The 16,495-nt window shown below is 41.7% G+C and overlaps 1 protein-coding gene across 1 annotated transcript in view; it reads left to right on the top strand.

The window, feature by feature from the left end:
* The window catches only part of LOC134205184 (neurotrimin), a 972,131-nt gene that overhangs the window by 824,675 nt on the left and 130,961 nt on the right, over positions 1–16,495 (top strand). The window contains exon 4 of the mRNA XM_062680202.1: positions 7,885–8,085. Coding sequence (XP_062536186.1) covers positions 7,885–8,085 — 201 coding nt within the window. The remainder of the gene's footprint in view (positions 1–7,884; positions 8,086–16,495) is intronic.

Genomic DNA, 16,495 nt, shown 5'->3' with positions numbered 1-16,495 from the left:
GACTTTCAGGACGTTATACTTTTTTCGTATATACCTTTCCGTCCATTTCAAGAAGGCCTTATCTTCTCTGTTGCCTGATAGAGATGGTCGGGTTTCACATTTTGCAAACCCGAACCTGGCCCGAACCCGATTTAGAAATTCCTTTCAAACCCGGACCCGACCCGAACCCGGTTTGAAAACCCGACCATCTCTATTGCCTAATTCCAGGCAAATGCAGTCTTTTGAAGAAGGAATGGCCTTCTCTATTCGCCTTGTGTCGGACAAAAGTGGAGCCGATGCAAGGCTCGGTTGGTCTACGAGTGGTTTTAACTTTGTTATGGGCGTAATATCACTGGTTTCGGCCTCACATATAACAGCATTTGTTACAAGGCAGGGAAGCAGATTAAAATATGAAACAATTCTACAATTAAATACTATCAGGCGAAACACAAATAAATATAAATGTGCAAAAGAATGGTTGATTAATATTAAACGTTTTGCATTTAACCTTTTGTCCTGCAATCATTAGTTCTATATTTTGTTCTTTCGACGTTTCGTACTTTCGACCTTTTGGCTCAGATTTTTTGTTTCGATTTTGGTCCTTCGACCTTTTGTCCTTTCAATACTTTGACCTTCAACTTTTTGTCCTTCGGCTAAGATTTTTTGTTTCTACATTATGTCTTTTCGACCTCCTCACCCTTTGACCTTTTGCCCTTCGACCTTTTGACTCACATTTTTTGTTTCGACCGTTTGTCCCTTCGACCTTTTGACTCAATTTTTTATGTTTCGACCTTTTGTCGAAATGTCGACAAAAGGTCGAAAGGACAAAACGTCGAAAGGTCGAAGGGACAAAAGGTCAAAGGGTGAGGAGGTCGAAAAGACATAATGTTGAAACAAAAATCTTAGCCGAAGGATCCGAGTTAAAAGGTCGAAGGATAAAAGGTAGAAAGTAAAAAGGTCAAAGGGCCAAAGGTCGAAAGTAAGAAGACAAAAGGTCGAAAGAACAAAAGTAGTAATAACGGTTGTTGGACATAATGTCGAAAGGTACAAAAGTCGAAGATCAAAAACTCGAAGGTCGAAAAAATTAGGCAAAACTTCGAGTGTTAATCAACCATTATTATGTTTATTTATGTTTTACCAGATACTATTTCATTGTTGAATTTTTCCTTCTTATTATCAAAGGCTTATCTATCGAGTTTCGCACATTTGTATTTATTTGTGTTTAACCTTATTTTCATTGTTGATTTTTTCTTCCTTTCATTCATAACCTTTTCTTTCGAGTTTCGCATTTTTATACCGCATATGAAATACCCATTAATACCTGATAACATTTCATTCTAGAATTTTCCTTTTATTAAAACATAGGGTATTCTTCAGAGGTATAATGTCAAATCAAAACTTTCATCAAAGTATTGCTAGGCTTTATTAACTTTAAAAAATAAAAATAAACATTACTGTCATCAGAAGATGATATGTTAAGCTAAAATTATATATTTTGAATGATCATTTTGATGAAAATGAATGAAGATTTTTTGAGATTTTTTGAGATTTTTCGGCCATGCAGTCTGGTTCATTAGAACAAATTCTTAAATTTTGTCCCAAAAGAAGGCATCGAACCCGATGTCGAAACGTTGGACAAAATTTAAAAATTGGTTTTAATAAACCATTCTACATAGCCGAAAAGTCTCAAAAATTCTTCACTCATTTTCATCAAAATGATCATTCAAAATATATAATTTTAGCTTAACATATCATCTTCTAATGACAGTAATTTTAATTTTATGTGCTCAAAATATGATACATTTTTGTTAACAAAATTTGTTTTTAAGTAATTATAAACGAATATAATAGATTTATTTTTATTAATAGAAACCGTTACATTACGCTGTAAAGTAGGGAGGGGTATGGAATTGCCAAAATTTGCGTTAGGGAAGATCCATTAATTACGTAATGCAAAAATTGAGCATATTCAATCCCATCCCCCCTATGTCACACTTTTTGTAAGAAACATCTAGAAACACTTCGCTCGCCCCCCTCTCCCTTCTAAGCGCTCCGTTGTTTATGGACGCTCCCATCCGTGATTTGTGAACGTTTGTGTTTCTTTTTTAAGTCAACTAGTAACCCTCTAACGTTCAAGACCGTCTTTAGACGAGACACATAATATTTTTTTTTTTGTAATTTTTAATTGTTCAGATTTGAAACGAGCAACGGTCGTTTCAAATAGATAGCAGGGTCGGTTACACTACACTTCGCAGTGCATGTGCTTAAATCAATAAAAGCAACAGTTCAAGAGAAATCATTGCATGGGTGGCTAATCTATCGATATGTACCAGCTATTACAATTAGTACAATTGTTGAAGAATCCGGAAATATAAGAAAATATAGAATAGTACTAAACAGAAATCCAAGGGCTCCGTAGACAATATAAGAACGGCACCTGTTCTTTCCCTTCTAGGCAACCGAGTGATGAAGATCTAAAAAAAACAGTTTCCCAATATAAAGTGAAGTGATACAGCGTGAGAATCCGAAGAGTTTCACAAAGTAACTTAATAAAAGCTTTAACGTTGTGATGCTAAATGTATGATGTTTAAATTGTTTCCATAGGCAAATTTATGACAATATTTGGTTCAGGCAAAATCGTGAGCCGTGCAGTCTAATCGATTACTAGACAGTAAGTCCAAATAGTCTAAATATGGACCAGAATAACCTAAACTAAAGTTCGTTATTAGAAAATAGTGTGCACAACCCAGTAGCGATAACCTGTAATCGATTGTACAAATAATACGGATGATAAAAGGTAAATTTGGTGTTTAAAGGTAGTGCGATGTGTTTCTAATTGGAGTTTGTATGTAGCACCTCGTGCTAACAGGTACGGAAGATTTAGTCGGCATCGCTTGTTCGCCGATTTCCAATCTACGGAGAATTTGAGGGCTCGTGGAGAGAATTTGGGCAATCCGCCTGGGTGCGAACTATCGTCTCGTGGCTGCGCGCCACAATAGTCCACCTGGAGAGCGACGGCCAACGGAAAAATCTCGGCCTCGTGTGTCCTGCTCCACTTCGGTGGTTTCTAGCGAGTGTTTTAGGAGGGGAAGACAGCCTCGCCAGCGAGATTGACCCCACCCTTTGGCTCACGTGTGTCCACGATAACCAGTCGGGTGGCACGTCTAACGCCAGGGATTATCCGTCGTACTACCACCAGCGTAGCACCTCTCGATCATCCAACGACAACGCAAACTGGCAAACGACCGCCGGTCAGCTACGGGCGTCTCACCGCGAGGGGTACCGACGAGAGCACCGACCAGGCAACGCTAAGCGACCGACACGAAGGCTAACCACCGGTTCGCTACCTGAGCGGTCTCCGCGAACATCAAGTATCGGGGTGTGAGTAGCCACCTAGTTTCTGTAAGTACGCCGCATGTTATGATATGATACACCAGACAAGTGTTTTAGAGTAGGTGACCATTGTAAACTACAAATAAGCACAACCAAAATCACGAATGCACATAGGACAGCAGTGACGTCACTCCTAGGGCAAGAGAGAAGTAGATTATGCTCCGTATTCGATAGCAATTCTAGTAGGGACCAAAATTGAAATGATTTGCCGTGGATTTTTTTTAATAAAATTTGTTCTACAAATCAAGTTTGAATCAGAACACACTTTGTTGCTTCGCTGAATAAACTAATATTATGCTTTGGTCACTGACTCAATCTTAGATTTCTGTTTTCGAATTTAGAAATATCAATAGAGAAATTGGGAATTTAGTGTTTCGGTCTATTGGAGAATAGGGTTTCTGAAAGGTTCGTCTTGCTGTAGGGTTGAAACTGCTAGCTGGGCAACTCGATCCGCAATTCTTAGCAGACGATTGCATCGTCTGGCGCTAAAGCTCGGAATTTTAGAGACCCCAACAAGACCCTCCTTACAGATTTCAAAATTGACTTTTTCAACCTGTTTTTCATTTGACCACCTTTTCCTTCGACCTTTTGTCCTTTCAATCTTTTAACTTTCGACCTTTTGACCTTCGACCTTTTGTCCTTTCGACATTTTGTCCTTTCGACCTTTTGTCCTTTCGACATTTTGTCCTTTCGACCTTTTGTTATTTCGACTTTTTGTCTTTTCGACTTTTTGTCCTTCGAAATTTTGACCTACAACCTTTGGAACTTCGACCTTTTGAAACAGATTCGTTGCCAAAAACTCCCCTGCTTTACAAGCACTCGTAGACGCTGACTGGCGTTATTGATGCTGAATCACATGAATTATCCTAAAAAAATAAATTTCGCCCTATCATAGTTATCAAAATCAAACAAAAATATAATCGAATGCGCACACCAAAATATCTCTACAATCGCGTGACGATCACTCCTGGCAAAGGTGAGAATATCAAGATGCAGTCACTGGATGAAGAACCTGACGGAAGATGTCAACGTCGTTTTCGAGCGTCACTACCGTGGAAGCAAGAATCAGGAAGAAATACGAAAGAAGAGTATGTGCACACTCACGCATAAGCTCCTTCTAAGCTTAAAATAGCTTAAGCTTAAGATAGGAGCCAGCTTGTATACAACCCAAGGCAGTTCGTTGATGGCCGGACTGACCAGCGGAAGCGTAACATGTCCCGCGTGCAAAGTGGATTATACTACCGTAATGCTTGTTCTCAAAATTACGTACGCTTATATCGCAATGTTCGTGTTACTTTTTGTTACATGAGGGAGGAAGGGGGTCAAAACTTCGATTTTTGCGTTACGTAATTTGTGAACAGACCCTTATTCGACGAAATAAACATTTGAATGTCAGACTGAATTTTCCCTATAGTAGACAGGGGGTCTGGGGGTTGGTCAATAATAGGAAATTGCTTCCCTATAGTCGACACTCCATTTGATTTTCATGTTCCGTTTCGGGATGTTTTTTTTTTGCCTATTATGGACCCCCAAAATATTCCTATATTGGACACGTAATCTATTTTAACATTCCATGGCATTTCCTATGCATGTAATCGAATCATTAGAATAAGTTAGGTTCTCCGAATGGAATTCCATAGAGAAATGTGTATGTCTATAGGGTCGACTAGTTAACAAACATTTTTAAGCCATGATTGATAACTAAATATCAAAATCATAATGAAGATAGCTTAGCGTGCTATCAGTTCGGTAAAATTGATCGAATAATCTTTTAAACTTTTTTTCATGCTTTCTTTTTACTTAAGAAATATAGTATGAACTTCTAACACTGGGAAAAAAGATATCCAACGATATATTAATTAGACAATTAGCTATTTCCATTCAATGAGAACTGCTGGAAACCTACGATTAAAAGCTAGTTCTATCAGAGAGTATACATCAGGGGGATATAACAGTTAAATTTAATCCTAATTAAAACTCCCTCCCCACGAAAGTGCTTCCAATGTTTCCGAACGAATCCACCCAACCCTTCCAACAATAACTCCAACGCAGCGAGTCTGTCTCGAGTTCATCCTTTTCGGATTTAACAGCCTTTGTGTGTTTTAATTCCCAACATCGCGGAAAAGACATGTGTCGTTCTTTCAATAATCGTCTTCGTTACGCACATTACCTCCGGCAGATTGTGTCACGGGCCCCCCATCCTCCCCAATAAAACGGCGAACGTATCCAAACGTTAGCAAGACGGCTCCGTTCTACTGTGAACGCCGATTGTCTCTTTTGCGATTAGCATTACTTTGTGGGTAATAATTTTGTACCACAGAACGCGGATTGTGCGAGACAACAGCTCCCGGGAGGGGGGAAAATTCGACAATGACAGTTGATAAAGGTGGGTCCCCGGGGTGTGTGGTCGTGTCACTTGCTGCTTCACATCATGCACCCCTTTTCCGACGAAATACGAACGATTGCGATTGGCGTATCCGCTTACGTGTGCTCCGTTTGAGCACAAATTCAATTTTATAGCATAGAGACCGTATGGTAGTGATGGGCCTTCTAACGACTGCTATTCACATCCATAGTTTTACAGAAGTGAATCATTGTACAGTCAAAGCTGAAACATCATATAGTAATATACAGGATTAAGCAACACGTGGTGTACACCAATCTAACTAAAAAGTTCAAGATTCTCAGCTGCCTAGCACCTTTCTGGCAGTTTTGAGGGTGTGACAAAACTTCAGGTGATTCTTTGGCCATTCGAGTGCGGCGCGATTTAAATTTGGAAGAGGAAAACGTGTGTGAACACTGGTACAAGGAACCCTAATGTACTCATATGTGTATAACAATCCCCAATTACTTGTAGCTCAAAAAGTTCTGCGATGATTTTCCACTGTTAATTGGGTGCTACTTGCATTCACACTACGTACATAAACCAATTAAAAGATGTTTAACAAATATCGACTATTTGAATAATCTGATTTAAGGTCTTACAGTATCCAATTTTACTTTATGGGATCGTATAACATTGATTTAACATACAGAAAATGTTCCTGTTGTTCACTATAAATTTCTTTTGCAATTTGAATGCGTAAGAATGGAATTTCTGGCTTTAAATATTCCATTAGAACGAAGGGCATAAGGGTTCCTCTATCATAAGGGTTCCATTTACCACTCAGTAAGCGCTTTGCATTTGTTTCTCGTCACTATATGGACTCACCTAGATTAAATTTTCACTAAGAAAGTTTCCCCTTTGACTACGAACCGGCTGGATGCGCCGACAGCGACAACGGGTTATAACGACAAGGGAAACTTTTAAATTAAAATTATGCTAAAAAACCCTGGCTAGAGAGTGAGAAAAGTTCAAGCTGTTCAGCGTTTCCCTTCGGATCTGGCATGGAGCTTTTTTCATGCAGCAGCCATCCAACTTGAACTTGTGTTCCGAATCCGTGGAAACAATTTGAATTGCACCCAAGCTTCTCGCAAAGTGGGAATAGATTTGAAGAAATTACATTTTTTCCCGGTGGTTTTCAATATATTGTGATTCAAGTAGTTTTTTTTTGTCCTCAGTCATTGAAGGAGTTTGCATCTGCCAGAGCAGTTCTGCAGGTACGTCAAATGCACAATAGCGTGCATAAATCCATTTTTGCGTCTTAGCGGGAATAAAAAAACGTACTCCACTTTAGGGCTTTACGTGCTTGCAGGAACATGGCCTGTCTTGGTGTTTTGGATAGTATTTTAACAGTTCATAATAGATCTAGCATCTGACATCGCGATAAATTGGTCACGTGTGTTGGAAGCAACCGACGATGCACTGCACCCTCAGAGTCGACAATCTTTCCTACTAGAGACCCCAAATACAAGAAATATAAGATCTTCAAATGGCATTTAAAAAGCGAAAATGGAACGAAAAAATTGTAGATCGCATAATAGCGTGCAGTTCATTGTAATGAAGTTGGAAATTTTTTCAGACCATGAAATAGAATCAATGATATGCGATGGAGTACCATTTGTTCACGAAAGTATAACAAAATGTCGTTTGTTTCTTGAAAAATATGAATACTTCGATGATTACGGATTCGTTTTCTGTGTTTGTAAAATACTACTACTGTAAACATTTTCAAACGTCTTATGGTCCTCGATATTAGAATTTAGTTTGCTATAACTCCAAGCTACTACAATACACATTATGAATATATCTGCCCGAAAATCAGGGCAGTGCCTGCCTATCCAGAGAATTCCATTTCCAGACTACACAAAAACCCACACCCGATCTTCCTTAAAAAGGTAGCCATCGATATATCAACGCTTCACGCTTCTTCCTCATTGCTCGATCTCCAGTCCACTCATCCCGCAATGATAATTGTGTTGAAAATGTCCTACGAGGAGCAGATTACATAACAATCTGAATCTCGATAATCTGACTACCCAAGTTGTCACGTATCACATTAATATGTTCAGCGTATACGACTCTATATTCAACAAATCTTCTAAACTTCATACCCTCTTCTTCTCTTACAGGCACACTGGTGCTATTGTGGCGACGAGGCACCAACGTGCTAACAGCTTCCCAGCTGATGGTAACCAGAGACGAACGGATACGACTGGTAAAGGGCTACAATCTGGAAATATCGGAATTGGAACCCCAGGACGCGGGTGACTACGTTTGTCAAATCAGCGACAAGATCAACAAGGACCAGGTGCACACTGTCGAAATTCTCGGTGAGTATAGCTAAAAGGGTGCACACATACCGTAATTATATCGCCAAATCACGTCAAACAAGCCACGTTTCCAATTATTATTCCCATTCAAACTTGTGGGGGATTCGTGGGAAACTTCTTGATATCTTCCCTACTTATAGTGGGAACCCGTAAGTCAGCCACAACAAATTTTCCAGGTGAGATGCCTCAAGTTATTTGCGTGCAGCCACAAATTTGGCCACGCACGCGAGCTTATCCTCCCACTCGCTCCCATCTATATGTCTTCTCGAAGTCGAGTTGGTTGGCTCTTCCGGTTCGTGGGTGGTGCTCAACTTATGTCATTGCCGGTTCAGGCGATGTGCAGAGCGAGAAGCAATTTGGAAATTATTACAACTTTGTTTTCTTTCATTAAGAATCTTTATTGGTCTCGCGAATGTTGGCTCGCGTAGTGAGCGTGTACCTACCTTCGTAGATATAATGCCGGGCTTGGGAAAGTTGAATCATTTAGGCAGCCCCCTGCTTCCCATGAGCATTTGTTAGTGGGTAGAGAAGGTGCCAGCCCATCCAACGAGTGTGCCTGAAGCGGAGCAAGTTTTTCCGCATTTTCTTCGGTGTAACATTAGACTTGTCCATAGAGATAGATAATAAACTTTATGTTTTGCGTCATTGGATCGAAACATTTGTTAATCTGTAGGCTATTTTTTGATATTTTTTTATAAAAGGCTATGTATATGCATTTTTTAAATTGGATAAATAAAAGAAAATCTGAAACCAGACACCTGTACATGCAACAGGTGGAGTGAGGTTTTTTTCTAATCTCTTGCTAGGCGAACGAGATCTTGCTCGGATTGTTTTTTTTTCACTGGTAATCATTCAGTTGATTGAGCTTGTTATTTTCTTCAGAACTCATAAAGACGTAATATTTTAACATTTGATCAACCTTCCCAGTGCAATGCTTTATCTTTTCATAAATATATAAACACAGCTGATCCCAAAGCGAATCGATTAGTGAGGAAATCGTACAAATAGGTCCATCCGTTCATGAGTTATATTGCCTCAAAGGGAATGCAAAATCTTTTTTATATAAAGAAGAAAAAAGATTTATTTACCAGGCTATCTAATAGCGCATGGCTATTAGACATACTGAAAAATCTCAATCTGATAAATCTTATCGGTGCGACCGACGGATATCAACTAGTGGAGTGAGGTTATGTTGCCGTGAACCCGATCGTCAAACCAATTTCCTTTGAGCCAATTCCCCGATCTGCAAACAAGCAATACCTTAGGGGTGGTGCTGATTGTGATTGTGACGGGACAAGCGAGCGTGGGCAGACTCTCTGGCCGACGAAGGAGAGAGAGCCGCAGCAACCGGGGATATTCGCCTCCTCTACAATATCTCACGACGCTTAAGCGGGGCGAAGATGAATGCAACGATGCCTGTGAAAGACGCGAATGATCAGTTATTGACCGACCCAACTGACCAGCTGAAACGCTGGTTCGAGCGCTTCGAACAACTTTTTCAAGTGCCAGCCAGGCCATCACCACCTCGGCATGATCTGCCTAGGATCCGACGTATAATACGCGTCAATACCGAAGCTCCATCACTGCTAGAGATTCAAGCAGCCATCCAAAGCATGAACATATCAGTGGGGTCGACAACATATCAGCCGAGATGCTCAAAGCTGACCCCATGACATCCGCTCAACTACTGGTCGACTGGGTGCAAGGTATCTTAGTGAAGGTGCCCAAAAAGGGTGACCTGACTGTATGCGATAACTGGCTAGGCATTATGTTGCTGTGTACCGTTCTCAAAGTTCTATGCAAAATTAGCCTAGCCCGGATTCAGGAGAAGATCGTTGCGACTCTCCGGCGGCAGCAAGCCGGATTCCGTGCCGGAAGATTCTGTGTGGACCATATTGTCACGCTCCGCATAATTCTGGAGCAGGTCAACGAATTCCAAGAATCCCTTTACTTGGTATCCATTGACTACGAAAGAGCTTTTGACCGTCTCAATCACGAGAATATGTGGGGCGCCTTGAGACGCAAGTGGGTTCCTGAGAAAATCATCGGCCTCATCGAAGCACAGTACGAGGCCTTTTCGTGTAGAGTGCTACACAATGGGGTCCTGTCCGACCCTATCCGGGTCGTAGATGGTGCGAGGGAAGGATGTATTCTATCACCGTTACTGTTTCTCATCGTACTCGATGCCATTCTGGTAGAAGCGATTGACCGTGAACCAAACCACGGGCTGTTATGGCAGCCTATAACCATGGAGCACCTAAACGACTTCGAATTGGCTGATGACGTTGCACTCCTCGCGCAACGGCGCTCTGATATGCAGAGTAAGCTCAACGACCTTGCCGAGCGCTCCTCCTCGGCAGGTTTAGTCATCAACGTCAACAAAACCAAATCGTTGGATGTAAACACGGTGACTCCTTCCAGTTTCACAGTAGCCGGGCAACCAGTGGAGAATGTCGAAAGCGTCCAATATCTTGGTAGCCAAATGGCGTCAGACGGCGGTACCAAGATCGACATAGGTGCACGGATTAAGAAAGCAAGGGCTGCCTTTGCGAGTTTAAGAAATATCTGGAAAAACAGGCAGATAAGAAAACGCACCAAAAAACGAATTTTCAACTCTAACTTGAAATCTGTGCTGTTATACGCTAGCGAAACATGGTGTGTATCAGTGAGGAACACTCAACGGCTGCAGGTGTTCATCAACAGATGCCTGTGGTATATAATTTGGGCTTGGTGGCCTCACAACTGGATCTCAAACAACGAGCTCCATCGTCGTTGTCACCAGAGGCCGATAGCAACAGAAATTCGTGATCAGAGGTGGGGCAGGGTCGACCACACTCTACGTAGGGACGGAAACGAAATCTGTAAACAAGCATTAGACTGGAACCCAGCGGGACATCGCAGGATGACGTAAGTAAGTAAGTAAAAAGGTGCTGATTGTATATTGAGCCAAGGTTCTACTTAGTTTACATTCCAACCAAAGTTATTAATACTAGATTATTCTATTCTTGAGATGAAGGACTATGTGATGGACCTTGGTATACTCCTGAATGCAAAGCTCACTACGCCTCGATTGTCTCCAACGCAAATCGACAACTTGGTTCAATTACTAAACTTTCGAAGGACTTTACAGATCCTTTTTTCCTGAAAACACTTTATTCCATTCTCTTACGACCGATCCTTCAAAATCCAACCTAAGTGACACAAAGTACTCCAATTCGCCAAATCGCCGGTTCCGCGAACTGAAGTGCTTATTGCTTACTTGGGAATGCATGGGCACCCAATGACGTTACATGGAACCTCGGAATTGAATGATTTAAAAAAGGATCGCCTTCAATAATTTATTTTCGAGAGATCCCCCAGGCCTTGATGCCTTCCTGGTCTTTTGCTGAAAATGTCACCCAACATAACTAAAATGATCCGATCAGACGGCTTGTTTACTTTTGGTTATTATGCCTAGTAGTAAAAAACAACAATTGTGCACGATCTTTTATTCAAGCAATCAAAAGTGTCATGCGAAATGGAATTTATGTACAGAAAATTTCTCTAATGTTAGATCAGAGGTGGTGGATGCTTTTTCAGCCCATGAAAAGGAGCCTATAAGTGTTATGTCTCGTCTTGCGTCGCGTTATTCAGTGTCGTGTAGTTCTTACCTCCTTAGCCGTGAGGTAAGACGCGCGGCTACAAAGCAAGACCATGCTGGGTTCGATTCCCGGTGCCGGTCTAGGTAATTTTCGGATTGGACTCGACTTCCCTGGGCATAAAAGTATCATTGTGTTAGCCTCATGATATACGAATGCAAAAATGGTAACCGGGCATAGAAACCTCGCAGTTAACAGCTGTGGAAGTGCTTATTGAGCACTAAGCTGCAAGGCTGCTCTGTCCCAGTGTGGGGATGTAATGCCAATAAAAAGAATAAGAAGTAGTTCTTACATTAGCACAAACAACAATTATTTTAAATCATTAAGGGTTGGGAAATAATAAGTGAGAAATAAGAAGTGAGGGAAAGGGTCGTTTGGCCGAAACCTATTAGGCTGAAAGCCATTTGGCCGAAAGCTACTAGGTCAAACAAACCATTTGGTCGAATAAGTCATTTGGCGAAATAGGTCATTTGGCCGAATAGGAAATAGGTCGTTTGGCCGAATAAATCGTTTTTCCTAATAGATCGTTTCGTCGAAAGGGACATTTGGCAGAACAGATCATTTGTCTGAATAGGTTATTTGAACGAACATGTTATTCGGCCGAACAAGTCAATTAGCCGAATAGGTCATTTGAAAAGTGAGAAATGAGTTGTGAAAAATAGACGTCTCACTCGCGTCTTGTGCGAAGTGAGACGTCTTACTTCTCACTACTCACTTTTTATTTTTCACAGTGAGAAGTGAGAAATGAGGAGTGAGTAATGAGACGTCTCACTACCCACTTTGCACTACTCACTATTCACAGTGAGAAGTGAGAAATTAGGAGTGAAAAGGGAGACGTCTCACCTTGACACTTCTCACTCCTAATTTCTTACTGTAAAAAGTGAATAGCGCGAAGTGAGTAGTGAGACGTCTCACTTCTCACTTCGCACTTCTCACTTTTCACAGTGAGATATGAGAAATAAGGAGGGAGAAATGAGACGTCTCACTTATCTCTTCTCAACCCTCATTTCTCACTTATCACTGCGTAAAGTGAGAAGGGAAACGCCTCTCTTCTCACTCATCACTTCTTCCCATTTGTGGCATACGACGTACGTTCTATTCGACCAAAAGGAATTCGGCTGGATGACTTTCGGTCTTACTTGGCATACGGTCAAAGTGGCATGCGGCTAAATGGCTTTCGGCCGAATTACTTTCAGCCAAATGACCCTTCCTCGGATTCAACCAGCGCCCAGGTCCGCTTGTTTGCAACTGATACATCTCTGACTGACTTCAGTATGCAGACAAGGCAATTTGTGAATCACCGCCTTCGCCCAGAGGTCGTACAAACTTAACATCTAGCATTATGAGACGGACAGGACATTTACACACACACACACTCAGGGGACCAATGGAGAATTTTGCGCTCGAAAAGTTGTCTCTTTACCAGACCAGGGCGGGATTTGAACCCCCACTCCACAGCACAAGCCTTCAGAGAACTAACAACGGCCACGAAGCCCATGAAAAGTATTGTGAGATGATTTAAAATAAATAAGCTACTGATTTGAAAAAGCAGACCATTTGTACTTTGGGGCCTCACATGAATCCAAGTGTAGAAACACACTCTTACTTACCGCGTCAACGTAAATATAAAAAGTATGTACATGCTCTCTAGCTCCTATAACAGCGGTTGGATTTAATTATCGAGACCGACAAAATGTAGCCCCGTTAGACTGCAAAACTCTTAAAACGCTCTAATGCGGAGTATCTCGAGTTATCCGGGCCAGGGTTGAAATATGCCAATTGAAAAACATACATCTCAGCATATTCTCCGGTCAATCTCATCACCACCATCGTGCGTGCAACTGCAGGGCAGCCAAAAAATCATTCCGGCACCAACCATTCAATTTACCATTCATCCCAACACAAGTCGCTCTGACAGGCTGCTCAGTTACCGTTACCGCATGAATGTGAGTGGCCCATTAAACGCGTAGTGAATTTTTGTCATTTGCTGGGTGAATGTGTACATTTGACTGTGGTGAATTTCATGTTCGTGGCGCACTGGGTGATGTGGGTTCTGTTGTTTACTCCTAAAAAAATGAAACAAAAAAACATCACCTTCATCCAGTGCACTGCAGTGCTACGAGTGGTACAATTGTCAATAAATCCGTCGCCGACGACATAGATATTATGGCACGTAACTTTGAGAAGATGTAGAAAGCCTACATCAGACTGAAGAGGGAAGCTAAGCGGATCGAACTAGTCATCAACACGTCGAAGACGAAGTACATGATAGGAAGAGGTTCAAGAGAAGACAATGTGAGCCACCCACCACGAGTTTGCATCGGTGGTTACGAAATCGAGGTGGTAGAAGAATTTGTGTACTTGTACTCACTGGTGACTGCCGAAAATGATATCAGCAGGGAAATTCGGAGACGCTTAGTGGCTGGAAATCGTACGTGCTTTGGACTTCGCAATACGCTCCGATCGAATAGAGTTCGCCGCCGTACCAAACTGACAATCTACAAAACGCTCATTAGACCGGTAGTCCTCTACGGACACGAGACCTGGACGATGCTCGTGGAGGACCAATGCGCACTTGGAGTTTTCGAAAGGAAAGTGCTGCGTACCATCTATGGTGGGGTGCAGATGGCGGACGGTACGTGGAGGAGGCGAATGAACCACGAGTTGCATGAGCTGCTGGGAGAATCATCCATCGTTCACACCCCGAAAATCAGACGACTGCGGACGACAACCTTTAACCACACGATTTAGCGAAGCGGCCAAGCTTCGACCCATAACATTTCAACACTCCTAACCGCTCAAGACTGACCGCCAACCACGTTGTCCTCAAGGAGCTCCCGCTTGTTTAAGAAATGCTACTGAATAGCCACTGTTTTGCAGCAGTTATGAGACGTCGACGAGAATCTGCGGTTACAGTGACTTTTCCGACTCATGAGGATCCAACGATGCCTTAAAGGGGAAGCTAAAAAGGCGGTGAACTGTTTCCTGCTCTACCCGTTGAATGTTTCGTACATTGAGCATCCTACACGGACGACCAGAAGCCATCATTGAACCGTTACTGGCGGCGGTACGAAATATACCGGCTCCACAATCCGAAAAGTTGGATACCGTAATTTCTTTTGTTTGACACTACGGAATCTTTGTACTCACTTGATGGCGACTGGGCAAGAGTTGCACTTATCAAATGCGATAGTAATCAACGTAGCATACTTAGCGTGTAGCACGAGCATAGCTGTGTACTTTCGCAGATTGTATAAACGCATTTGTCGATGAAACGAGCCAGATAACGCTGGGCATGAATAAATCTGATAAATCAAGAGGATCAAAAACAGAAAAATCATGGAGAGCAGAAACCGTCGACTACGAAGACGAACTATCCCAAATCACCTGTGGCGCAGCAATCAACAACACCCTCCATAAGCTGCTGTATCCTGGCGATCCGAGGCATGAGCGCATCCTTAAGCGCTATAACAGGAGAAGTAACTGTTCACAAATAGTGCTACAAAACAAAACTCTGCTCAGAAATATTCCGACGGAAAGTCGCTGTTGAACACCTTGGCGTACAAAGCCCTGTGAACGCAATAGACCATCAAACGCACCGAAAAACATTCTAGAAAGTTTGAGCTCAACTTATCCGGAATATGGCAAGGCAAGCAGTTCCTGTTAAAAGACATACAGACCGTTGAGAGTTTGGACCTACCAAAGCATTCACTTTACTTCATGGAACTTGAAAATCATTTCGCTTATCTGCAAGGGCTGCCTGTCGATAGTTTTCGCTATGAAATACCGAGTATTCTGTTTGCCTGGATAACATCAAGCTGATGACTTCCATAATGCACCGGGAAGGAAAGTCCAACGAACCTGTAGCAACTATAACAAGGCTAAGATGGGTTGTGTTTGGCCATTCCAGGATCGTAAATCATGCGCCACATCTCCGAGTCGTTCATGTCTGCGCTTGTTTGCACAACGACGACCTCATCGAGCTAGTCAAACAGTTCTCGTCCCTCTGGTAGATACAACACAGGCTTTCTATGGAGATACGACGGTGTTTTCGAACAAACGACCTTTGAACGGGTGACTTGAGCATCGCCTAACGAACTCAGAGTCTCTTAATTCTCGTGTATACATGGATGAGACAGTGTGCCATTAGATACACAAGCTCACACAGCATCGATATTCGGTGCAACGAGAAAAGCTAACGCGCGCAAAAAATACCTAATTGAGTGAGCGTGTCTCAATGTACTAAGGGTATGCGATATCACACTTTTTCCTAACGAAACGAAACGAAACGAAATTTAAAATGGCTATGTTGATTCGAAACGAAACGAAACGAAATATAGATTTACTTTCGAGTCTTCGAAACGATACGAAATCAAGGTCAATTTAATTCGAAATTTTTCGAAACGAAACGAAATTAAATTTTTTTTCCGCGGAATTTTTATTAAATTAGTTTTATATTATGTACGAAGTTTCGTTAAAAACCTAATTTCACCTGAATTTTCTTTAATTTTTTGTGAATGATGATCTCGGTAAGCGGTGCTTACCCATGTTCTTAAACCTAGTTTGAGGCCGAAGTGGAGGTGAATAAATCGGTTATTAATAAGAGGCGCTGAAAAATAACTTCAAAAGGGCCCTTGGAATCCACGACACGACTTTGCATCTTTGACAAAGTTATACTGATTCAAAGCTGGTTACGTTAACACAAATAGGATAGAATAGTTAAAGATACTTTTTGTTTTCTGTTAGATATTTCTAACAAAACACTGAAGACG

This window comes from Armigeres subalbatus, chromosome 1 (assembly GCF_024139115.2).
Source record: "Armigeres subalbatus isolate Guangzhou_Male chromosome 1, GZ_Asu_2, whole genome shotgun sequence".
NCBI lineage: Eukaryota > Metazoa > Arthropoda > Insecta > Diptera > Culicidae > Armigeres > Armigeres subalbatus.
Note: the sequence above shows the minus strand (reverse complement) of the source record. Positions and strands in the feature narration are given on the sequence as shown.